Source organism: Neodiprion lecontei, chromosome 3 (genome assembly GCF_021901455.1).
Source record: "Neodiprion lecontei isolate iyNeoLeco1 chromosome 3, iyNeoLeco1.1, whole genome shotgun sequence".
Classification (NCBI taxonomy): Eukaryota; Metazoa; Arthropoda; class Insecta; order Hymenoptera; family Diprionidae; genus Neodiprion; species Neodiprion lecontei.
The window spans coordinates 2326474-2353163 of NC_060262.1; the positions used below are offsets into that span (position 1 = coordinate 2326474).

At 38.7% G+C, this 26690-nt stretch overlaps 1 protein-coding gene across 3 annotated transcripts in view; it reads left to right on the forward strand.

Annotated features, from left to right (window-relative positions):
• Positions 1–26690, forward strand: part of LOC107227612 (complexin) — a 240926-nt gene that overhangs the window by 166766 nt on the left and 47470 nt on the right. The window contains exon 1 of one of the 3 annotated variants that reach the window (XM_046735664.1): positions 21108–21209. The exons of the other annotated variants lie outside the window; for them this stretch is intronic. Within the exon in view, the coding sequence (XP_046591620.1) occupies positions 21197–21209 (13 nt within the window). The 5' untranslated portion in view covers positions 21108–21196. Of the gene's footprint in view, positions 1–21107; positions 21210–26690 lie in introns of those variants that run through there. 3 annotated transcript variants of the gene reach the window in all.

The window sequence follows — 26690 nt, forward strand, 5'->3', positions numbered from 1 at the left end:
TCCCGCTTTTTCATCGCGTCGAGTGGATATCGAACAAACAGTGAAGAGAGTTTTTGAGCAGCCAGCGCCGCGTTCCGTCATTCCAGCATCGTCAGCAAATCCATTTCATTTCATTCGATTTATATTATTTCTCTGTATAACTTGCGGCCATTTTTTTTCTTTTCTTTTCTTTTTTTTTTTCATTCATCCGTATCCATCCATTGTTATCGATCATTCGTATTTCTCTTCTCGTATATTCGTTTAGCGTATATCGCAGAGTATTCTCTCTCCTTACGCCGCTCAATTTTTCTTTTTTTCTTTTTCTCTTTTTTTTTTTTTTTTTGACAATTTTCAAAATCTTCGTATATACGTCCATGTGTTTTCGTTATCGCGCTGGAATCTTTGGCGTGAATCGATTCGACCGGAGGCAACGAGGCGTTAAAAAATCGACAGAAAATTGTATAATACCCGATTCTTAACCGGATAGTGAGTGGTTGAGAAAGATGAGCCCGCTTTTACCGACCTGCGGGCCATTCAGCGATCCCTCTCCACCCCTAAGAGCATTCAGCGATTTTCAATTTTTCACCCGGGAGAACTTGAAATAAGCCAAAGTTACGATCATAAAACAGGCTCCCCCCACCATCCCCTTTGTGCATCCCTCTCGCCGCCTTCGATTCTCTACTGAGTCGAAATCAGAGGGAAAGGGGAAACCGAGGCAATTTTTTTCAAAGTGCTCTTTTCTAATGGCTCGATTATAGGCAATTTTCCTCATCTCTTTAAACCGTTGCCACCCCAAGTATTATATTATATTATATCTAACGGCCCCAGTGTCGATAATTTCTCTAAGAATTCTCAAATCGTGGTAAATTTTCCCAACTGCGAATTATTACCATTTTCATCGTTCTTGATTGTCGAAGGAACGGTTTTTTTTTCTTTTATTCTTTTTTTTTTTTTGTTCGTCAGCACGTTTATATACAATTTTTCTTTCCCTCGCATTCGAAGTGTATTGATAATTAATCCATTGCCTGCGATACATTTATCACAGAGAAACCCTTGCGCGTCTTGACTTTTTTTTTTTTTTTTACAAGCCGAAACAATTATCAATCAAAAGTAGCGACGGAGAGGAAATTGATTGTGAAAAAAAAAAAAAAAAAAGAAGACAAGAAACTCGTAAAGTTTTCTATAAACATTTTTGAATATTGTGCGAAAAATGGGTAAATAAACGAATCTTTTGCGTGGTTAAAAAATTTTCATCAAGATTGGTGGGCGGGGAAAAGAAAGAGATCGGTAAAAGCCAAGTAGCAAAAAGTGGGGGAAAAAAAAAAAAACGAAGGAAAGCTTGAACCGCGAAGAAAAAATGGGGTGATGAAAAATGTGAGTAAAAAAAGGGGCGGGGGGGGGGAGGGGGTGGGGGGAGGATTTCTCATATATCAGTGCGCGGTTGAGTTTATAGATCGAGGACAGGGGATACGGGACGGAAGCTTTCTCAAGTGAAAAGCTTTCATACAGGATAGATATAAAGGCACACGAGTCCTGCAGCCGTTCGAGAGACGAGGAGACGACGCGGAGGCGTATCGTCTTTCCGCAAGACTTGCCCTAATCGTGTTAGCGTCAACGTAACGAAACGCGCAACGGTGCCTAAGTTGGGAATAACGAAACGCAGCGTAACGTATTGTATCCTAAACCCGAGGCCTGATCTAATCTCGCCTAGCTCAACGCCTAACTGGACTAATACAATACGTACTTACAATTAGCAAGGTTCTCGACTTGGCGAAGGAACGAAGTAATTGGATCGTCAATTTATTGGGAGTGGGGGGGGATGACGAAAATTTAATAGGCAGGTACCGAGATTTTTTCGAATCGTCGAAATTCGTTTCATTTCCATAAATGTTTAAAGTGAAAAGCTCCAAATTTTCCCCCCTTTCTTTTTCAAAATCGTTAAATTTTTTGAAAATATTTATCCTCTCTTGGTTTTTCACTTATCGTTTTGAATCTGTGTGTGAAAAATTTGGTCACACGCTTGCGTCGTGATAAATTTTTCGCAGGGTTGGAAAGTAACGCGAAATCGCGTAAATCGCACGAGAGTTCGAAACGTTCGCGATGACGGGGATTTATATATTCCTTAATGGAATGAATTTTCAGTTTTTGATCAGCGTCGTTGGTGAGTCGAGATAGGGAACCGCGTGAGGGGGAAAAAATCGAAAAATAAAAAACAACAACGACAACGACAACAAAAAATCTATCATACTCGACGTTATTACGCGTTAACGAAATATAAATGGTGTAAAAGATTGAATTTCCTGTGAAACATTATGTTTTTCCGCTCGATTGAAAATTTCAACACAATACCGCGGGCATATGGGGGATCGACGATTTATTCGATGAAAACGATTTTTATCTCTCGTTTGTCGCACGCGTACCTATAATAAAGTACATATATATATATATATATATATATACACCGTGCGTTGAAAATGGCGAAAAAGACACGGGAGAAATATAACGCGAGGTTAGAAAAAGGATAGATAGACAGATAGAGAGATAGAGAGAAGAAACGGTGCGAGAGAAGAAGAGACAGAGGGGGATAAGTGATTTTAAGTGAAAAATATGTCGCCGAACCTCGAAGTCACTCGAAGACCTGGCCATGGCTGAAATGTGGTAACGGCGAGGAGGGGGAGGAAACTCGCCGAAAGCTCTCCCGATTCAGGGACGAGGAAGAATGAGGGGGGAGGGAAGGGAAGGGAAGGAGGACGAGGACTCGAGTTAACCTGGGACCCGGTAGCTTCCTAGGTATAATACACACCGCGGGTGAATGGAGTGAACTCGGCTGCGAAATAAACCCTACAGGATTTAACCGACGCGGCTTTTCCTAACACTGCAGTTTTTCACACCTGACCAAACCCCCCGAGAGAGAGAGAGAGAGAGAGAGAGAGAGAGAGAGAGAACCGCAAAATCGCTGAACGATGGGTAGCGGATTTTATCCACCGCATTTTCTACTCCTTATATTTCTTCTTTCGTTTTATACACGGAGGTATTTACTCCTTGTTCCCAGGATCACATTTAGCCACGGATGAATCGCACAGGTCAACGGTAACGGAAAAAAAACTTTATTCGATTTCTATTTTCGTTCGTACGCTTGTATGAATAAATTTTTTGGTTCCCCGCGTAGAAGAACAATTAACAAAATCTTCGTTTGTTAGTTACGCGTGTACAGTTGGGTTTTGTATTTTTTTTTTTTTTTTTTTTTTTTTTTTAACGCTTACAAACAAGTCTCGGAAGTTTTTGATCGACAGCTGTGAAAAATGTATACTTTTTTCATCCTCGTTGATTTTTCTAAACAAACGATTACCTTTTTTCCGGTTTATATATTTATTTGAAAATGAGACAAAAATTGTTCTTTCAAAAAACTTTCATCACCCGACTGCCGAGCAATATTAGTTTCAGATTTTTCACTCTACCGTTTTCGAGATAATCCCGTGTAAATGCTGCTTCGTATTGTTTTTTTTTTTTCTTTTTTTTTCTCTTTGTTCGTTTTTTTCCGCTTCGTCCGTATTCGCGAATCGAGATTCTCACAGCTTGCGCGCACGGCGATCGGATGAATATTTTTTAAGAAACAAATTATCAAAAATTTTGAAACCTGCCGTCAACGAACGGGCAAATATGCGGATCTGAAATTAACTTCCCGTGGGATAATTATTTCGGGACCGCATGCGCGACCCTGAGGGACGCGGAGGATGCTGTTCGACGAGTGCGGCTAACCGGGCGTTTCGGTCGACCCGGGGAAGCGATGCTCGCCGAGGCTGATGCCTGGCATATCCGCAGTGCCCCAAATGGCACGACGCCAATTCGGCTTCACCCCCTTTGGCCAATTTCCACCCCCGGTTTCGCCCAGGCTTTTCTGCCACACCTTAAGCTCGCCAGCTTTCCGCTGCAAAAATGACGTCCTGGCTTTTTTGTTTCTCTCTCGCTCTCTGTAAATAATAAATATTTTTCCTTTGTCTTCGTATGTATATATATATGTATTTTTTTTTTTTCTTTTATGTCTGTCTATTTTATTCTCAAGTATCTGTCTCTTTTCCGTTCATCTCTACATTCGCCAATATTGCCATCTATCCGTCTATCTACACTGAGTAAAAATTTCATTCGTTACAGTAACTGGAAATATTGGGTAAAACATGTATCGTTGAAAAAAACTGTTTGAATGTTGTTGGAATTGCGAAAAACGAGGTACGCGTAAACATTTTGCGCTATCGTCGATACTTTTTTGGTTGTTGCAACGCAAAATCAGTTTCTGAGGTTTACTCTACTTTTTCAGTTAAACGAGGCTTTAACGTCAATTATTACTAAACGTCAACGTTTACTAAAAATTGTTTAAACAAATTTCCATACAGTTTTCGCGCGAGTATCGAGATCCGTTATTGCATTTTCTTCCTTTCGACACTTTTTTCTTTTTTTTTTTTTCTTTTTCGCTTCACCTTCCGTTCCCAATTCGTTCGACTCTACTTTCTCTTTATCGCGGAGTTATTTCCGCCTTTCGCATTACTTCTCTTCGGATAAATTTCACCCTGATTCGATCTTTGCGTTAGGCCCGTGGCGTTGGCACTACCGTAGAACCTGATTCCTCCATTTCATCCCTTAGCAGCGGGATTTCGATCGAAATTGAACTCAACGGGATACCTGAGGCAATAAACAGCTTTTAGCGAACGCGACATTTCTTTGCAGCTTCCCTCGCTAGCGTTTATTCAGACCTTACGCATCCTCTGCTTCTGGGCGAAAATCTTGTTGGTCGAATAAAAAACGACATACCAAAATGAGGTGTCTTGGAAATTTTCAAACTTGCGACCAGGCGTCAAAAGATCGGCTCGCAGAATTATCCTTCTGTTTTTTTTTTTTTTTAAATTTTAATTCGTACAAATATTGAAAATATTATTAAAATATTCGTTTTTGAATCTTATCGATGAAATTTTATTCTCAAATGATTGTAATTTTTTTTACGTTTTTTTTTTTTTCTCGTCTTCACATCGCGCAATTGAGAATTGAATTTTCTAAATTTTCGGTACTACGCAACTTGCAAGTTTGAAGCATGAAAATAGCGACGATAACGTTGAAATGAAATCGTACGTTGAGGATAAATATTAAAAATAATTCACAGCTTATCGCACAACGAATTACATCGACGGTATTGAATTGACTAGCGGTATAATCCGGATTGCGGTCGGACTGAAATTAAGCTCGAAATCCGGTCCAGCTTCGCGAGCTTGCGTCGAATAGTTCATTTTCCCGTTTCAAGTTGTTCTTCTCCTTCAGCCCAATAAAACTGTCGAACATTTTTTTTTTTTTTTTTTTTATTGCCACAGCGTTAATCAGTCGCGCGGTTTTTACTTTACTTACGTCTTTTCTACTGTATTTTTACGTTTCTTTTTTTAATTTTTCTTCTCTCGTCGTTTTGAAAGTCACTTCAACGTGATCTACATTCCATCATGAATTTCATAGACATAGACGAGTTCATTACGCTCACGGGTGATAAATCATTTCGAATGAATCGTTCCTATCGGGATATGTTCGATGAAGTTATCAGGCGAATTCGTAGATCCGCATGCATGTACGTACGTATGTATGTGTATACGTACGGATACGTAGCGAGGTCAGATAAACGGATCGGAGAGTGGAATAAGACGAATAGTCTTCGCCGTTTCTGCATCTTGATAAATCCACCACCTCCTATCAGATACTTCCGTGAAAATCCAAGGAGAAAATCTTGCGCCTTAACTCGAGTTTCATATGTACGTATACGTGTACGGGGCATTCTCTTCGACTTTGATCATTTTTTAGTACGATTTTTTTTTTGCCAACCCAAGAGGGTCTAGGGAATTGCTTTTAATTTTTGTAACCGATGATGAATTTTTTTTTTCTTTTTTATTCAATCGCAAAACCAATTCACACTTATTCTGTGATTTTTGAGCACGACTCGACAATGGGCTCTTAATATTTACAATTTTTTTTGTCGGTAAGTTTTTCAATCTTCCATATCGGAATTATTTTTTTCTTTGTCCCGTTGTGTATCGAACTGAACAGATTTCGGAATCATATTATTTTCGTGATTCCGCGATCTATTTAGATCGGGTTTTAGAAGAAAGAAATTGATTCGATATTGAAATGGAAATATTAAAAATTCCGAGACGCTTTTGGGACGGTAAGAACATCGTATTAAAAAATAATTAAAATCAAAGGGGGTAAGTACATGGAATTTTAATTTGACGTGGAATTCCCCATACACGTACAATGTGAAAGTTACACCGTTGCATGAGTCAAATAAAAAAAAAAAAAACATAACGGATTAGAGAAAAGCGTGACGTTCGTGCCGAGATTCTGCAAAAGCGGAGATAAGCAAAATGCTTTCGAAATTGAATCGGTATTGAAAATCCGAGGATTTTGATACGTGTGGAAAATTCTATAAATACCTGAATAAAATTCTTCTACAATTTTTATTTCTCATCACTTATAGCTTGTGATATAAATATATTCAAATTCAATTTCTTACGGTTTACTTTCAGACAATTTTGCTTATACCTCACAGTTAGTTTTATTCGCCTGAATTTATCCACGTATTATTTCGAAATGACGAAATAAATTTTGCTAAAAATGAACCAATCGGTCGAAGAATATTTTGAAAAAAATATCGGGAATACATGATGAATACTAGTTTAACGGATTTCAATTTTTTAAGTAAAAAGTTGCAGAAGCTGAAAAAGTTTGAGGACAAAAATCGAAGGATTTTTCCACCGAATTAATAAGAATCAACGGCAAGAAAAAAGATATAACAAATAAGAAAAACAAAAAAATAAAAAGGGTCAATGTTCGCGCCGCATCTATTGGAACAAAAAAAAAAAAAATACGTATCACGGTGGGAAAAAAATTCGACGGCGCTGAAGAAGAATGCGGAACAGGGAGTCGGGACGAGACTTGAAGTAAAACAAAGGGCGGAAGGGCGGGGGGAAGTAAGGAGGAGAAAAACATAAGAAGGAACCGGAATTCCACATTTTTATTTCATAAAACCTGCACCAGCTTCGTGGTGGTAAATATTTATGGTATAAGGGGTAAGATATGGGCTCCGGTGAGAACTGTAAAAAAATTGAATAATGCGGATGAAGGGAAGGGCGAGAAAATCGTAGAATTCTTCCCTTTTTTTTCTCATCTATTCGTTGTAAAATAATTTCTACGTATTTAAAAATCAAAATCTGTCACTTTGCTTTTACATAATTATCCAATATTTTCGTATCCTTGTTTTACACGAATATCGCGGTGTAACGTTGTAAATTTTTCATTCCGACAAATTTTTTTCACTTCTAATTTATGCTCTTACTTGCTGCGTTTGCCGTTAAAAGAGAAAAAAGAAAAAACCATCGTTTTTCCTCTCCCCGAGAGTGTTGTCCTTTATTTTTTTCGTCTTTCTTGTCGTTTCGTTTGCTCTCTTCGTGTGTGCGCGTGTTTTTCTTTTTTTTTTCCCCTTTTTCTTTCAGCAGAAGCACAGCAACAATCGAATCGTGATTACATTCGAGGATTGGTTGAGTAATCGGGAGCTTAACGAACGCCAGGGAATGAAAATCGTACACACTGTGAGTACATATAATAGGATTGATTGACGGACTTGTAAACGCAGAAAGTAAAAATTGCTGCACATGATATTACATACGATACATAATCGTATAAATAATATTTCAATGGCGCATTATTTTTTTGAAACATTATTACTCTTGCAATAAAATGTACAACGAGAAAAAAAAAGTTTTTCCGATGCAATTTCCATGAGAAACTTCGATCACAGTGCGGACTGATTTCAGAGTTGAGGTAAAAATTTGAAAACATTAGGCAATTGTTTTTGATATTATTTGAAATTGATTTGGCGTGTGGGGTGGCAAAAATTTGTCAACGTGCTAAAAATAAGGATCACACTAACGTTACATGTGTTTTATTAACCGACGCACGATTTTCCATGCATCATCGAATATTCCTGATTGTGAAATGTACAATATTCATGCGATGTGAAAACTGGATAAACTCACGCTCGAATTTCCAAACTGCATCCGCTTTATGTTTTACGAAACAAAATATTTTTTCACATATTTATGTCAAACGCAAATAAATATTATTGGTAAAAAACGAAACAGGCCGTAGGGTGAAAAGAAATTTTGAAGATGAAAATTTGTCATCGAATAATTAATAACGTAACATATCGATTGATATTAATTTTATTATTATTTCTATTATTATTGTTATTAATATAAAATTTCACGAAGAGTTTAACGAATATCTTTCGGGACGAATCATTTTCCAACAACTAATTCCAACACAAGCAGACATTGCAGTTGTTTAAAAATCGAGAATAATATTCTCGAATCGTAAATTTTAACCCAATACCGGCATCGAGATTCAGCCGAACGTGACGACCAATCGCTCATTATACGTAAAGGTTTCATAGTCGATATATGTGACGTGGCCAAACTCCAATCATCAAACCAGCCGCACGATCCGAGCTAATTACACAGCTGCAACATGCCCGTGCCGATTATGTAAATAATTTGCGAACGTGATTTTACGTTACTCTGTTTATTTCAGTATTTGCCGTGATAGTCGGAGAATTGTATAATTTTCATTCCGGTACCTGAAATGAAAGGGGGAAAAAAAACCACACAGACACACAGACAAGGGAATAATTCAACAAAGAAAGCACGCGTTTTACGGTTTCGCGAATAAATTCTTGAATAATGAAAAATGAAAAAGAGTGTTTTTGTTTTTCTTTTTTTCTTGGTTGTAGTTTCAAAATCTTGCGTGAAAAAATGAAAGCGGAAAAAAATAACCACCGGCCGCGAATTCTACTTGGGCGTGTTTTCAACGACGCGTAGGTCGCTATTCGGGATTAATCAGGGCAGATTGCTCATTGCTTCGAATGATCGGAGGCCCAGGGTTCCTGGTAGAGGATCACGACCTTCCCCAAAGGCCCCGTTAGAGTAAGTTAACGCAGAGCGTTGGACGACGAGAGAGAGAGAGAGAGAGAGAGAGAGGAAGCAGGTTGATGGGATTACGCCAGGGGGACATGAGCCTTTGTTTATCCTGGAGATTAAACCCTGCCTGATGCTTCAAGCTCGGTGCAAGCTTCAAGCAAGAATACATTTTCATTCCGATGAAAATACCCCCGAGAACATTGTACACACACGTGTACACGTGTGTGCGTTTTGCATGCATCTATTGTTGGATTTTATGCGACATCGGTCGGTTACAGGGTGATTCAAGTCTGAGGGTTGGATTACATCTCGCGGCTCGTAGATACGGTGATAAGCGATTTCGAACGATTTTAAAGTGATTCCTGCTTAACAAAGTTGTTCGCAATTTCGCGCGATTTCGTTCGAATCCAAGGGATCGTACACGATTTCACGCGATTTCAACTGAATTCAAGCGATTTCAAAATGACTGCCTTCCAAAGTCGTTTGCGATCTCACGCGATTTTGCGCAATTTCATACGATTGCGCGCGATGTCAAGTGAATCTTATGAACTCTGTGTCACGCATCTGCAAGAATTAATTTTCGAGATCGAAATTCTGGCAAACATTGAATCAGGATACTTTTTTATAACGATGAATTGAAAGCTCGATCTGTTTTCAGTTCCTTTCGTCGTTCGTGTCGTCGTACACGGATCGCCCTGTTAACTTGCAACTTGTAACGTATGAGTAAAAGCATTGCGGAAGTGAGGGGTATACATTCGTGTACGTGCGTTGCCAGAACATGTCCGCTCTAGCTGATATATTCGTTACGCGATCGACCCAGACTGCAGTGCGACCGGAGCTTGCGAGAACGCCGAAGCGAAATAGGTCGACGTTACGCGCCCCTGAGAATAATTGCAACGTGTAGGCGTGTGCGTGTTGAAGTGGGGTGAAAAAAATGTTGAAAAGAAGCAGCGTCGAAAAGGAAAAACGCACAAGAAAAAAAATGTCATCAGGAAACCCCCTCCCCTTCATATTTTCATCAATTTTTTTTACTTCCTCTCTCTCCTTCTTTCTTTTTCGTCGTTCGTATTTTTTCAAGCTTGCCTATATGTTTCACCTGCAAGATATTCCGTGAATGATTAAAAATTGATTGCATAAAAAAAGAAAAAAAAGGAACGAGAATAAGAAACAAACATGCGGGAATAGCAAAAGTCGTAAATCTTGACACGCGATATTACGTTTAAACTCATTAAAACTCTGTTGAGGTATAATTCGGGTGCGTTTGTGCGTGTGTGTGTGTGTTGTTGTATATTAATATCTGCATGTAAAAACGTCGAGTTTTGTCGAGCTTGCAACAGTCGCGACAACGGAGAGATAAATTCGCAACAAGCTTGTAATTTGTTATTACGCACCGTTGTGGAGAAATTATGAAGAAACAACTCGCAATTAACGACACAAGCATGATGGATAAAGAATCGCGTTCAACTTTCCACGAATGTTGACGTGGTTGAAAAGGAACTTGCAAGTGGTAGAAAAAGAAGAAAGTAAAAAACCTAGAAGAGGAAGAAAAAAAAAAAAACAACACCCTTTCTTGTGGTAAAATTTAAAAATGAAGTTGTAACGAAATTCGTATCGAATTCTCGGCACGAAAATGGTGAAAGAAATGTGGTTGCGAGAAAAAAGTGATTCTTCGAAATACGAAATCCGGGCGATCGGAGAAGCTTTCATCATTCGTCGTTTTGCCGTCGACTTGTGTCCTTTTTCCCTTGGTTCTGAAAAATTTCTTCACTCTTTACTTTTTTTTTCCTCCTCTCTCTCTCTATTCCGCACCTTGTCAGATGGGGAACAAGTATAACGTACCGATAATAATAAAATAGAAATTGTTTCAAATCGAGTGGCGAGGTGGGGGTGGGGGTGTGTACGATGTATATATACATAGATATATTTCTCCGAGGGTGGTCCGCTGCCGGTGGCAGAACCTACGCTAGGTATATTGGAGGCGGGAAATTTATCGTCTCCATCTCGTTTCTGCTCTGAGTAGATTTGATTGTAAGGCAAGGCGAGCGCGTGGTCCATGGTTTAAGGCTGATTTACAGCGGAATGGCCAACCTGCCGTATATCGGTGTCCGCTGCTGAGCGGACCCGCGACTAAAGTGCGAAAACGTTGAACGTGAATCGACTCCCGTCGCCGCGTATAAAACACCCCTAACCAATGGTTTCCCGTAGATCAAACGCCGTGAAATCCTTCTTTTCCACGTTTCGGTAAAAAGTTTCCACGCCGCTTGTTACACCGCGGATGAATTATCGGATTTGTCCCGTTGAACGCTTTTCGTAATTCGTCGTTACTCGATATTTTTTAATTTTTTTTTTTGTTTTGCTACGTTTCAGAAACCAAGGATCGACCATATTACCGATTAATTTCATTTTTCACCGGACGACGGAGGGTAAAATTATCAGTGTCAACAATTCTCCTTCCCTGTCAATCCACTAATTTAAGGGAGTATTGTTTATTTTTTTTCGCCTTTTTCTTTTAAATAAAATCCGCACCGCAAAATGTTATTTCGACCGGTTCAAGTCAACCACTCCAAACCTATCAACGGGCTGCAAAAATTTGCGAAAAACACTGCGGTTTCTGCAATGTTTTGCGAGTTTGGTAAAAAAAAAAAAAAAAAAAAAAAAAAAAAAAAAAAAACGTGGAAAACCTATCGACAATCCGAAATTCCAAGCACGCCACGTTTCCCATCGATTTATATTGCGGTAAACTCTTATTTCACTCCCTCAAGATGTATCGGCCAACGATTTCATCAGCAAAACTCCAACTTCGCGTTAAAAGTTAAGCAAACTTTGTTAGAAATTGAGCGCATCGCGATACGTCGGGGGTAAACTAAAGAAAGAAAGGAAAAAAAAAAAGAGAAAAAGAAAAAATCAGGACGAAACAAGGACGAACGACGACGTTACCAAGATGCTACGGAATTGAAGGTTTCGGTGCAGAGTTGGCTAATAAACCACCGTTGAACACTGTTGACTCGGAGGTACGAGGTAGGCAGGCGGGGGTGGAAAAAAAAGGAAGGGGCGGGGGTGGGGGGGGCAACACGTGGAAAAAGAGACTTTCTATATTGGAGACGATACGTAACAAGAAGACCCTGCAAGCACATAAAGATCCATCTCCTGAAACGGGGCCCCGCCACCAGGCGTAAAACTTTTCGAATACGTGTGTCTGCCGTAAAGGCGAGCTTTCGTCGGAGCGTCCCCCTTCCACCCCCTCCCCCATCGCCCCGCCTGTTTCATCCCCTAAAATATCTTGCCCGCTGCAGTAAAAGAGAGGCGCGCTCGCGTATAACATTGTATCTACGTGAATAAATAAATGAAAAAAATAAATAACAGAGAACGGGGGGGGGGGGGGGGGCTGTGGAGGCATCGTTGCTGGTATCGCAGCATCAATGCGTCGGGGAATGGAATGGCAATTGAAATTTATCGAACGTCCCACTCCTTGGCTGTTTTTTATTTTTTATTTTTTAATTTTTTTTTTTTTTTTTTGTTTTGTTTTTCGAGAAGCTTTTGCAAAATTTTCACAAAATTTGTTTGTCCGCGCGTGTTCGGAACGGACTCGCCTTCGATTGTGCGAAGTTGCGGAATATTTTTTTTTTTTTGTGGCAATCAAAGAATGCGAAACATCGCGAACGCGGTATTAATTTGTCGAAGAATTTTTGAAAATGACCGATTCGAAAAATAAACGCCGGTTTAAAACGATCTGTGTGGTTGAATTTTAGTTTGAAGTAACGTTTTTCTCCCATTCAAAGCGTTTGAAATTGACTTTGAGTAATATTTTTCACAAATTTTAATCGACAAGTTTGGTCGTCGATGATTATTCGAAAATTTTGAATAATTTTCGATTTGGTAGTGGAATAATTTGTTACTCTTTTCATTCAAAATTTTCATCAATTCTCACGATTCTGTGGTTTCCATGCTACTTCTTACTCTCATATTTTTTTTTTTTTTGTTTTTTAATTCTTCCAGGAATTGTGGTTAGCTACCAAGTTATTGTCGCTGTTAAGTTCGTCACTCAACGATAGACTAATTTAAATAAAAGAATCGACGAATGATTTTTCGATTCGAATCAAAGGTTCGTGTGTAGCAACAGGTTGTCGCAAGAATCCTGGAACAAGGATCTCAGCATTTTTGCGCACGTAGAAAGCGTCGTTGCGTAATTTTCAGCAGAAAAACAGACCGTCTCCATTTTCACATGTTTTTTTCTTCGTTTTGATATTTTCATTTCTTAATCGTTCGTACGATCGTTCGAGTTTCATTCGCTCGAAGCGGAATATCCGATAACATATGTATCAATATCGTAATTTTAGAAAGATAATAACAATTGACGCAGATTAGATTGAAAAAAAAAAATAAATAAAAAATTTGAAATTGTAGCGACGCGGCTTCTGTAAATTATCATCGTAATATCGTTGCAATTATAACGAGTTATCGAAAATGCTATGAGCATTCGAGGGTAATAATAAACGATAAAAATTTAATAGGAAAATGAAAATTGAAATTAACTCGAGAATGGGAAATGCTCGGAGAGCCCGGTTCGGAGTTTGCACGTAAAGCGATTTCACACGGCGTTGCAGTTGGATGTATCAAATATACACGTAGGTATATCCAGTGTTCATACATACGTTGCATTTTCATCGCTTAAGCGTGGCTATAACGACAATTTACATGCCTTAAACCCACCCGTCGACGACTAGCGACGCACTGCTAAACTCGCCTAGCTGTTATGCAAATTTAACGCCGCTAATTGTTTCTGTGCCTTTCTTCCCTCGCACCTATCGCTCCACTTATGTATATATGTATTTACACACACACACGCACATACATGCATATAACACACGTACGTGTGTATGTATAATATTTTGTACGTATGTACAACTTCAATGTTTGCATGACGTTAACGCTAGATTATCCATGTCGCGAGCAATTTACCCCGTAATACGTCAACCTGAAAGCTCTATTTATTCCTTCCACATTTCGTCCGACTTTTCACTTCACCGCACTTGTTATTTTTTTATTTCTATTTCTTTTTTTCTTTTTTTTTTCTCCACCAACTCCCACTCGATTTCCTCCCCCTCGCTCGCTCACTCGCTCTATTTTGAATTTCCAAAAAATTTGAGCGAAATCGTTTTTCAATTTTACTAAAAATTCTCTTGACATTCCGATTCGGTTATTCGTTCCTGCCGATTGCATTTCTCGTCACTTATCGTCACTGTTATTCGATTTTGTTTATTATTTTTTTTTTAACTCTCGTTTCACTTTTTTTTCACTGTTTCAAATTTTTACTCACTTCTCGCGTCTTTACCGGGATTCTTTTAATTTGTCGAACAATTTAACGAAATTCCGATTATCCCGCTCTTATACTTTTTCCTCTCAATATCATCCCCTCCGTCATTCCCTCGTCACGATCTCACTACAACCTATTTTTATTGTTTTTCTTCTTTACTCGTTTAATTCCTTTTAAAACCGTCCCGTGTCGCGTCACGTATATTATATATGAGCTAAGGTCTTCGGGCTTAATTAAATGCCTATCGCCTCCTCGAAGAAGGGTGCAGTGTTGGAGGTGAGGGAGGGAGGGAGATGAAATTCAGCTCTAAAGCTTTGAAATTTTCTCACCGAGCTTCGATCTAAATTCAAGGAACGCGCAATTCTCACGCCGCGGATCCCGAGACTATAAAGTCGTGGTCAAAGTATGCCCATATCGCCACCCCCTCTCGGCCTTTGGTATGTCAATATAGTTCCGCCTCCTATATATACGAATACGTATATATACGCGGATCTAAATCCTCGAGAGAGCGAGAGAGAGAGAGAGTAAAGGGGAGGAAATGAACCCCCGGGAAGCCGAGGAACGCGAGGAGTAGGGTAGATAGGCGCCAACCCCTCTTCTCGCGACGCTCAGGCATGCCTGCGTGCCAAACGGTAATGATTGGCGCTCCTCGACGATCCTCGAAGCAGCATCTGCCGGTCCTTCTCGTCGTCGTTCTGTGGGGTGGAAAAAAATTCACCCCGTCCGAATAATATCGCGTGAGAAACCACGCATACCTCTTTTTATATATACCCCGTCCCGCGTCTATAATCAACGCGTAGGTATTTCCATAAACGATTTATTTGCCTTTATATGCATGGCGGGCAAAAATTTATATCGACAAAGATCGTGCAAAGTGGCAAAATCCGTTGGCCGATACAACGTTTTCGAAAGCGAGCGTTAACCTGCCGAGGAATTTTTTAGAATTCCAAATTTAATCTTTCGTTTTTAAAAAACAAAAAAAAAAAAAAAAAAACGCAATTTTGAAATTTTTTTTTCCCAACATCCGTCACGGGACTCGTTTCCTACATACGTTGACACTGGGAATTCAATAACGACTGTAAAAGTTTCACGGGATAAACCGAACGTCTGATTCGAATGCAACTTTTGTTCGTCCGGGTGTTTAAATTCGGTCAGTTGTCCGAAAAGATGAAAACTAAAACGTACGAAACGTGGGAAATTTTTCTGAATCACGTACGAGTTTCGGTTTCGTATTGTTGTTGTTTTTTTTTTTTTTTATTATTACTTTTCCCCCTTCGTTCCGCCTTTCTCACTACGGTGGGAAAGCGTTGCGCGAAGGAGAAAACGCGAAGGAGAAGAAAAGCGGTTGCTCGATAGTCTTAATTATTCTTAGTGGGTGCCTGAGAGAAAAGAATAATAGGAGAATCAGTATTCCAGGATGCCGGAGGGCGCTGCGTCGGTTCTTCGGGGTTCGGAGGGGCGGGGGTTGCATGCCTTATTCAACAGAAAGCCGGCCTCTTGTATTTATCAAGCAGATAACTCAGCCCCGTCGTGTCTCGCCGGCTTTCACACAAGCTCGACAACGCACCGGCACAGAGAAACGCAAACGCAAACGCAAACAGCCAACGCGAAGCAGAGATTCGGTTACAAGCGTCGGGTAACAATACTGTGTGTGTAGGTACAAACCCGCCTTATACCCCGGCGGTAGCGAAGGCGGGGGTTGAAAGGGGTGAAAGAGAGGAGGAGGAGGAGGAGGAGGAGGAGGAGGGCGCTCGTGTCGGCAATCTGCGAAACGTTTTAGCAGACAAGCTCGGTTTCTGCTGCTCGGTTTCTGCGGGGGATTTTTCCCTCACATTTCATCCTAAAAATGAGACCACGTTTTTTTGTTTTTTCCAATCGTGGTGAAAATAAAAGATGAAAAAAAAAAAAAAAACGAAAGAAAAAGGAAACGAACGACGAGAAGATGATGGAAAAGAAAAAAAAAAAACGAACGACGTTCGACCAGGTAAACGCATTTCCCGGTATATCTCGATCGGATGAAACACTTTCGTTCTAGGCTTTGCTGCATAGTCGATTTCCTTTCTATTGATCTGACCTTATATTATTATACATGTACGGGTGTATAGCTATTCGTAAATATTTGTTATGTGCAAGTCCGCGAGTATATTCGTTTTCTTGGCATGCTGTTTTTCAACGAATGGATTCGGTAATACGATTCGGTTTCAATGATAGAGATTGGATCAGGAAAATAAAATTATGAAAATATAAATGTATGCATGTTTTGTTGCATTTTTTTTTTTTTTTGTACCGTTTCTTGCGTCTCTTACAAACGAGAGAAAAAAATGCAAGTTTCTGCTGCTTGTGTAGAAATTTTGATCACTTGAACCGGTTTATGGAAAAGTTGTTACCGTTAGAGAGATGATCGTAGATTCCGTTTTTTTCAACTGCAATTATCTGTAATATTGTACAAACATTTGAGCATTGCGTTAATCTATAATCTAAGTTGATACAAAATAAATAGCAGATGGTTTATAAGAATAACATTTTGCTGGTCATTTATTTATTTTCTTATGGTCGATTGACGTGAGCTTCTCGAAATAAAAACAAGAAACTTTAATCATTGATCAAGTCACCGAAGATCGTAAGTCACAATTTTTTTACCGTTGTAATTACATCTTGTAATCGTTTGACCCGAACTTTGTCCAAAAAAAAAATAAAATAATAATAATAATTCGCTGGACGAAGAAGATTTGGAAAATCGTACAATTTTCGAAATCTTCAATTCTGAATTTTGGAGTTTGGCGACCGATCTGGTTATCAGGATGGGTTTATCTATTTGTTGAGCAACCCCGCAAGAGATGGAGAGAGAGAGTGAAAAAAAGGAAAAGAAAAAAAAAACGAACCAATATGGGTTAAAAGACAAAAGGCAAACGAATGAATACAGAGGACTGTTCGCGGAAGCAATTGCTCCAAGATTTTTCCGCTCGGCTCGAGTAGTCGTAGGTACAATATTTGTCGAGAGACCAAAAGTATCTCGATTGTGCGGCGTTAATCGAGCTTTTTTCCTCGTCGACCAAAGCGGTTCGTTGTAATTATTTTGCGTCAGGATTACGAAGCAGAAGGAAACCTCCTGCACTTTATTTAATTTCGAACCTTTTCCTTTCTTCTTTTCCTTACCCTCTTCATTATTGCTTCTTCCTTCAAAATTCAATTCTCATTCATACGTAATTTCCCTTTTTCACCCGATTCTTTTCAAAGAATTTCACGATATTCGTGTATAAGAGGAGACGGAAAAAAAAAAAAAGAAACGAACCAAGACGAGGATTAACATAAAAATCCTGTACCCGCGCTCGATAAATTTACCTATCAAAGAACGATAGATAAATTCAAATTTCATTGCGATTCAGATGCAAAGGATATCCAGCACAAAGTTATCGTTAACTGTGACAGGATTTTGCATTGAAATTTACGGTTTTTTTTTTGGGGGCGGGGGGGGAGTGGTAGGAGAGTATATGAATTTCCACACGACAAGTTAAAAAACAATTCACCTGCGGTTGATAAAAATATACACGAGCGTGAACAGCGTGTACCGAGTTACGTGAATGTTATTGAAATAAATAGCGTTGAAGCGGAGAGAAAAAGCTCGGATTCCGTAGAGAAGAAAAGGGGAAAAAGAAAAAAAGAAACGGATCTTGCAAAGACGCGAAGCGAAGAGCACATTGTGGGCAACACATGGCGTTGTATACGAGGCAGGCCGGGTTGGTTAAAGTTGGAAACGAGCTTTTCACGTCGGGATGAAGAGGGCCGAGGATTGAGTCCCGGGATGGGCTGGAAGCCAGAGCTCCGCAAGCACGGAGCTTCCAATTAGAGGAAATCATCGCGCGACCTACAGCTTTCGAAACTTGGGACCTCTTGCCCTCACCTTCTTCTTCTTCTTCTTCTTCTTCTTATTCTTGTTCGTCCTCTTCTCTTCCCTCGGCATGCGCCACGAGGCTATTCGCCTGATGAGTGGCCTCGGTTTGAGTTCAGGTTATTTCGATGCAATTTCCACCCCTGCCTCTCGAAGCGACGCCGCCGCAACCGCCGCCCCTTTCGATTTTCCGCCAAACAGCCATTCTCATCTCGTTATTTCTCCATTATAATGCCGCGGCGAAAGTTCTCATTATTATTTATCGCGAGGCGAGGGAAAATTTGAAAACAAAATATTGAAAACTTCGAATTGCGTATTAACGATGATGTACAGACTTGAATCGTAATTATTCTCTCTCTCTCTCTCTCGTAGGTGCGTAACTTTACGAAAATGAAACAAAATTCTTAAATCGAATCATCGTCGAAGAAGAAATTTTTTTTAAAACGTGCGCGGAAGACTATAATTTTTTTTTTTAGTCATGCTATTCTTCGTTCAAACTTTTGTATTCGTACAATTATTTTATTTACTCATTTCGTTATTTTACTTTTCTTCTCACCACCTTGTCCATAATATTTTCATTCTTTATTGCCAAGATTTCTTTTTCTCCTCATTATCACCTCGTCTTATCTGTTATGTACATGGAAAGCAGAGAAATATCGCTCGCTTTTTTTTTTTTTTTGCACTCACCTTGCTTCGGATTTTCTACCTTTTTCGCGATTTTTTTTTTTTTTTGTTTTTTGTTTTTTTCTTGTCGTGATTTTTATTCATTTTTTTCCGCACGCGTCAGTTGCGTGATTGATATAACGAGGCGCTCGACTACGCAAGTCATTAATTACCCGAACTGATATTGTTTGAGATTAAATAAAAAAAAAAAAATCGGATTTCTCGGTTGTTTTTTCGGTCCCTGCGTTTTTTTTTTTTCTCAACTTGTCTTGTTCTTTTTTTTTCGGTAAATTTGACTGTGTATAATTACATTAGCTGTACTTACCGAACGGTGAGAAGAAAAGCTCAAGTTCGCAACTTACGCGTACTGAAATTTTGTGTAAAGGAATTGTTCGAAATACTTTATTGTGTGGAAACGATAAAAATGAAGAATAAAATTTTTCGAGGTGGTTTAGGAATGCAAGGAGAACATATATTTCTTCACAAAAGTATGAAACACGAAAAGAACAGGAGTAAATGTTTACTAGATTGAAAAAGCAAACCAAAGTTAGAGATATCCAAGCTCTGGAGGATTCCGGCGTTGAATGAAAACGTTTCGTCGTCAGGAATTGCGTAAATCTTCGGGATCCAAATCACAGCACATGACGGATGTGAAACAATACCCAACAATCTGAAAAACGTGTTTATAACGAAGAAATGAAACTGAATTATAAGATTAATCTGCAAAACAATAATGTTAAATAAGCAAAGTTGTCGAATAATTATTTGTAAAAGAAGGTAGAACCGAATGATTCAAATTCGTTTTCGTTATTTCGGCATTTTAGAAATCCGGAAGAAAATCTGCTATTTTGATTCACTGTAAAATTGACGATGCGTATGATTTGAAAATGGGAAGAGAGCGGTACTTTTTTTGAACCAACTTGCGAGGCTGAATTAATTTAAAAAGGCAGCGACAAACCAGAGAATAACAATCGGAGCCTCTGGAATCGGGTGAAAAAACAGACGGTTACCAAAATTGAATTTTTCGAAAACTGAAAGTTCCGATGTTTGTGGAATTTGAGGACAACTGAAAATTCGAAGCGTACTAGAAAGTAAACCATCGTACTAAATACATAGATAAATAGACAGGAATTCGGATGATTATTTCTTTTGGATTTTAATGTTTTTAACTTATTACATTTCATCTTTCGTATTCTTCAATTTATTGTTATTATTATTATTGTTATTATTTTTCTCAAATTCGATGTGACCTAAATTTTCATCAAACGTACAAAATCGTCGAGTGTACAAGTCTACGTAGCTGCACGAAAATTCTGACGAACCTGTAATTTGGATTTTTATTCAGCGAAAGCGTCATATTCCGATTTTTTTAGTGGCGAATCTTGAAGTAAAAAAATTAAACTTTGACCAAACATCAGAGTTTCGATTTCGACGATCAAAGTTCCGAAAGTGCTAAAATGAGAAGATAAAAAAATCTGAAACAACGACGTTCCAAATGATCCAAGATTTTCAGTTTCGTGAAATTTTACCATTTTGGTATTTCATTGTTTTCGATATCTTTACGTTCAGAATTCTGGTCACTCTAACTTTCGGTTCTTTTTTTTTTTTTTTGTTTTTTTACACCCATTCGTTGGTCAAACTACGCTCTATGAGTATATTTTAACTTTCGGAATATTACTCTGTCGAAACTTTGCCTTTCGGAATCTTGTTCTATCGGAACTTTACTTTTCGTAACTCTTCCCTATCGTAACTTGAATTTTCGGAATACATTGCATTTCGGAACATTGAACCGTCGTCTTTCCGACCATTCGAAACATCGATGTTTCTTCAAATTTTCATATCGATACTTCAAGTTTCGCGACAAAATAATTCTTAATCAGGCGCGCTCGCAACGTTTGAAATTCGAAATTTCAACCCCGCCCGCGTATTCAGCGTTTCAAAGTTTCTCCAAATTTCGACCACGACTAAATTTTCACGTTCAATCGTTAGCGTAACCAACAAAAAACAACAAAAATAAATAAAAAAAAAAAAAAAATAAACAAGAAAAATTCGATATACCGACGGTTCTACCGTGCGGCGGCTATTTCGCATTTCAACCCCTACTCTCTCTTATTTCCACCCTTAACGGGGACGGTGACGTCGTCGGGACGCTACGCGACGCGCCGCGTCGCCCGATTCGAAACACGCCCACTGCGCCGACGGCAGGACGGCGAGAGGAGGGGAACGGAAAGGGGTAGGGATCAGGGGTGGAAGGGGTGGAAAGGGGAGAGTCGGGAAGCAGGAACAACGTCCGGCCGAGACGGCGCCAGTTCCACTGCCGCCAGCAAGCCGAGCGCCACACGAAACGCCATGGACATACTGGGTATGTCCGACCAAGCATGCCTTCTTCTACTTGTCGTTCTTCTCTCTCACTCTCTCTCTCTCTCTCTCTCTCTTAAATACGAGCGTACCTCACACGGCGCCTACTATTTTTCGTCTGTACGCGTATTCGTAACGCGTAAGACCGACGATGCGCGTACCGTTTTTAATATTAAAAACTGTAGGCGAGGAATCGTTCCGAGATTTTGTCGAACGGGTAGATTGTTTTAAGGGTTGAAAAATGAAAGTTTGATCGCGGGGGAGGGGGGGGGGGGGAGTGAATTAATTGTTTGGTGTGGGTTTTTTATTTTCTACTTGTCGGGGTGAGTTTTATTTATTTATTGTATTTTCATTCCGTTGTTCTCTGTTTGCGCGTCGGGATGATCAAACGTTGGAAGAAAACTTTACGACGCGAACCGAGATGGTATTATTTTCGATCCATTTTTGAACGAGTATCGTTCGGCTGTGTTTTTCTTTTTTTTGTTCAGAATTATTGTCTGCCTTGGTGGTGAGTAAATTTATTGCGTTGTTCGCGTTTCTTGTAAATTTTTGAACGTAAGAGAAATACTAGCTTTGATACGCTGTGGTATGTTTTTTATTTCTTTCGTTTGCGTACTTCTTCGGTTTTAAAAGTGATGTATTCGATTTACACGCGACGGAGAACACACTTTTAGAACTGTAAACTCGACTTGATTCGTCGTTGTAGCAGCTATTATTGAATAATTTTCTTCACCTTTGACACTTTTTGGATTTGTTTTGTCGTTGATTTTTCAACCGTGATATTCGCCTGTCAAAGCCGGATCCGAAATAAAGGAAATAAGCTAATGACGAAAAGCTGCGTTTGTGCATTTGAGTACGCGTAAATCAGTTTGTCGTAACGTTGTACGTAAAATTATATGAAAAATCTTCGTACGGTTTGTTCAAGTTTGTTCCGCTGGGTTGTTAAAAGTTTACCGTGACGCTGTCAATTTTCTCTTCCGTTGTTCAATTTCGTTTATACACAATTCGCGGTGACGATTTGAATCCGTGAAACGAAATTACGTGTGCAATTTGCAAAAATTTTACACCCGTAGCCGGGGTTCTAATTTTGGGGCGTGTCGTTTGCATTGCGGATTTGTGTTATAAGCCTTATCTTCTTTTATATGCTTGTGGGAAATTTTCTACATCTTTTTTCCCAACGCCTCTGATCTGAACTGCGGTAAATGATCTGAATTTTATCGACGATCTTGAATAAAGGTGGAACAGTGCGATTTGAAGCGATTTCTAAGAAAGAAGAGTTAACGTTAAAAAGGGGCTGATGATTATCTGCGAACTGGTCATCGAATCAACGATGCGATTTCTGAGATGAAAACATTCGCGAAATAAAACAATTTTTCTCAATCAACACTTTTGAAAAGTTACACTTTTTAAAAATAGACTTTTTCACTTTTCATGCCTTTATAAAAAGTTTTTTCAATTGAAATTACATATTCAGTGAACACTTTCTTCGGAGTGCGTTAATACTTTTGTAGATTATTTCAGGTTTTTTATATTGTTGAAGTCGAAGAAGATATTTTTTAAAATAACTGTTTCGTCATTGTAGCAAATATGCTATAATGGCGGTCAAAGGGTTAAAAGTGAATTAAAGGAAATAAAAAAAAAAAAAAAAATTTATAAATTAACGTATGAATATTGAGCACCGGAAGTACTTGAATTGCGAAATGTGCGTATTAAGACACACCGAATGAAAATTGTGAAAACAATTTGAAATGATTAATTTTTAAAAGCCGTTGAAAACAGAGAGTACGAAGGAAAAAGATTTCGGAACGATAACTCGATCCTTTCATTTTTCTTCTTCTTTTTTCTATCTCTCTCTTTCTCTCCCTCTTACTTTTCGCCACTCGGGGTTGAATTCAGGTCGCGGGGTCAAAAGTGTTGGAAATAAAATACTGACCGTGGAAAAATATATAAAAAAATAATTCATTTTTCCCCGAATAAAAATGAAAGAGAAAAATCTCAACCACGCCTCTTCCGGCTTCTCACACTTCTCTTCTTGATTTTCTCAACCTTCGTCTCCTTTTTTTCCATACCTTTCTCTCTCGCTGTTGTCGCGTTCGCCCGGCTGTTTGGCAAATGGGAGAGGAAAGAAAAGAAAAAAAAAAAAACGCGTCGCGGATCTCGAGGGACGTCTTTTGACACCCGCGGAACGAGAAATGACGTTAAGAATCTCCGAGGCGTCTTTGGTGTGCTTTCCGTTAAAGCGAATGGACGATAAATGGTAATTTGGTTACGGTTGATATTCGCATCTTTCTCCCTCCCCACCACTTCTCTCAAAACAATTATCGCGAATAAAAAGACTTCCTTTCATCTTCAAACCTACTCGTCTGTCTACCAAATTAATTTCTTCCAATTTTACAATCGTTGAATGCAACGTAGAAAGTTGAACCGTTCGCAGAATCACAATCGCACGGTAATACGGTGTAATTCAATGATATTGATAATAATAATAATGATAATAACAATAATAATAATGATCATCTTTTTTTATCATCCTACTGTTTCGGATAAAAGAATATTTATTGATATAAGAGCAGAGTGTCCGATGAAATAAAAATATAATTTTGAATATAAATAATGAAGGGAATGAATTTCAGGGGTTAATTATTCTTGCATGTTGCGAAATATCAAATTCAGCAACGCGATATGGAAACATAAATCGCATCACGTTGCGTCGTATAATTTACGTCACACACACACACACACACGCACCGAGGATACAAATTATATGTCATTAATTCTCAGTGAACGGATGAAACGCGATTTCCTCGTTAACAAGTTTAATTACTCTACTCTTTGTTCCTTCGTTTATTTATTATTTTATTAATATATCAATTTTTCTTTATTTTTTTTTTTTATCTCCATCATCGTTTCACACACTTTTCGTTGTTTTCTATTTGGAATTTTGCTCGGAACTTTCGACTCACCGGCAATGTCGTAGCGCTAAAACAAACGTCTGCAGATTCCCTGCCGATTTGGCCGCCATCCGGGCTGACATGGATGTCGTTGGGAACTAGGCTGTCTGATGATGGTCTTGGCTTTGCACGGCAGCGATCCCCCGATTAAAAGTATCGCGAAAACCGCGAGTATATAATTAAAGAAACGCATATCTTGAGTCGAGGAGCGAAGTACGATTTATACCGACTATGCGAACGAGACGTTGATGAATACGATTAATCTTATACGTATCGAGCAGACGAAAGGTGGGGAAAACAGAGCGACGATTATATTTATACCAGTCGATTGTTAGCAATCTTTCTAGTTGACGTTTCAAAGGTCGACGTTGAGGGATCAGTGACTTAGTACGTCAATAAATCAATGAGATAACTTCAGAAGATGGTTAAACATGGAACGAAGTTGCAGAGGCTGAGAGTCAAGTCTAAGAATAATATTTTCACCTCGAAGTGATTGAAGAGAAATTTGATTATTCGCCATTCGTTCGTGCGATAAATTGTTAGGGCCAACTATTTTTACTTTTATCTTCTTGCAAGAGGATCTCGTGGGTACTCTTTTTTTTCTCATTTTTCAATCAATTTATAACAAAACAGTAATGTCTTGAACGCTCAATATCATTCTTAACACTTCAAATAATATTATAATATATACTTTTAATAATATTCTTTTCTTTTTACAAATGCCACTGATTTTCATGGATAACAATATGACAAGTAATTTGAAAATAAGGAAAATTAGGTATGTTTTTTGAATGCTTCATAAACACGAGTTGAATGCTTAGCCCATTTTAAACCGTCAAAGCGTTCGTAGTCTCCCTGAGGTCGATTTGTTTGAAAGAGATTCCGGTAACGGAAACAAAAATTTGAAAAAAATAAAATAAAAATAAAAAAAATAAAAATAAAAAAAATTTGAAACGTTGGGGGAACAATCGTTGTTTCCATTATCTACTCGGTTGCTATCCGTCGTGTGATGCGCGCGATAAGGAAACGGGGAAAAAATAAGAATACTTCCGAGATTCTCAAACTGGCAAAGTTTTCCTGTTCCGAAAATCCTCGTGCTTTAATTCAGCATGACTGTTGACTTAAGAATAAAGTGAAATAAATATGCACTGAGAAAAATTTCACTTGTTGTGTTTGTGGTTAAAAAATATTGCGTGATTCGAGGTAAATTGATTTAACGCTAAAACAAGGATAATTAATTGTCAACATCTCGTTTATACGCCCTGTTCGTTTGCGTCATGGAGAATGTTCAATGAAAATACGGAGGTTAAACAAATGAAAAATAAACCTTGACGCATCCAGTTGAGATAGATATTTTATCGATAACAATGTTCATTGACAGAGCGATCGTGATTGTTCGATAATCAAGAAAGAACCGGTAGCGAGACGCGTGCGCAAATTATCTAATTTGGGTCTGACTAATTTTTCCGTTTTATGATAACGAGTGTTTCGTTTAAGTCCGAGAAAATCCGTCAGTCAGTTTTGTTTACGATTAGATTTTATAGTATACGCTTGTAAGTATTTGCAAATTCACAGTGCGTGGAACTCGGAACTGGTATCTGAAAAGCGGTGAAGAAAGAAAAAAAAGTTAAACATTGACAAGTCATTGAAGAAGAGAGCTAAATTGGTGTAAAAGAGAAATCTTGAAGTAGCGTAGAAGAAGATGAAGCAGAGGAAAGAAATCGGTTCTTCTTCCTCGCCTGATAAAACCATAAACTTTGAAGTCATCGTTTTCGACTTGAACGTAAAGTACAAGATGATAAAGCTCAGTTAGCGTTTACGTGCACCGAGCTTTTAATGCCCCGGATCTTTGAAAGGCAATTTTTTTTTTTTTTCATCGAAAAAGCAAGAGAAGAACGGAGAAGAGGCGGGGATTTTATAGTCGTACGTACTAACGGCTCGTCTAACCTTGTTTCTGCCTCGAAGAGCGACCATCATCGACGTAAAAGCTCAGCTTCTTGTCGCGGAAGATGAAAAATAAAAAAATCGGGGTGAAATTCGTTTCGGTTGTTTCGCAGAAAAATTTCTTCTCGCTGTTCAACAGGTTGCAGGAAATTTTTCTTCAAATTATCTCCCGTCCGATTGCAAGCCGACAAGGATGTTTTCACGCAGTGCGTTTCAACTTGAAGAGAAAGTTTCAGTCGATTTTATTTATCTATTTACTTTACGGGGCAAAGACTAATATTTATAAATCAAATACCAAACGGTTCGCGAGTCGCACGGATACATTATTCGTGACTAACAATGAGAGAGCAATTGAATAAGCCTGTGAGAACCTTGCAGATAATTAAAAAGCACTTTTTCACGAACAATGGGTGAACCAACCCAATCAGGTCCCGGACGGGAATCCTTTATTAAATTTTTAATACTAGCCAAAACATCATTTTTCGTTACGGAAATATTTGTTGCACAATCGTTTTACACAAAGTCTGCAAAAAAAATATTTGATTTCAGCTGAATAGAATGTTTATGGTAAATGTTATGTTTTCGAGATT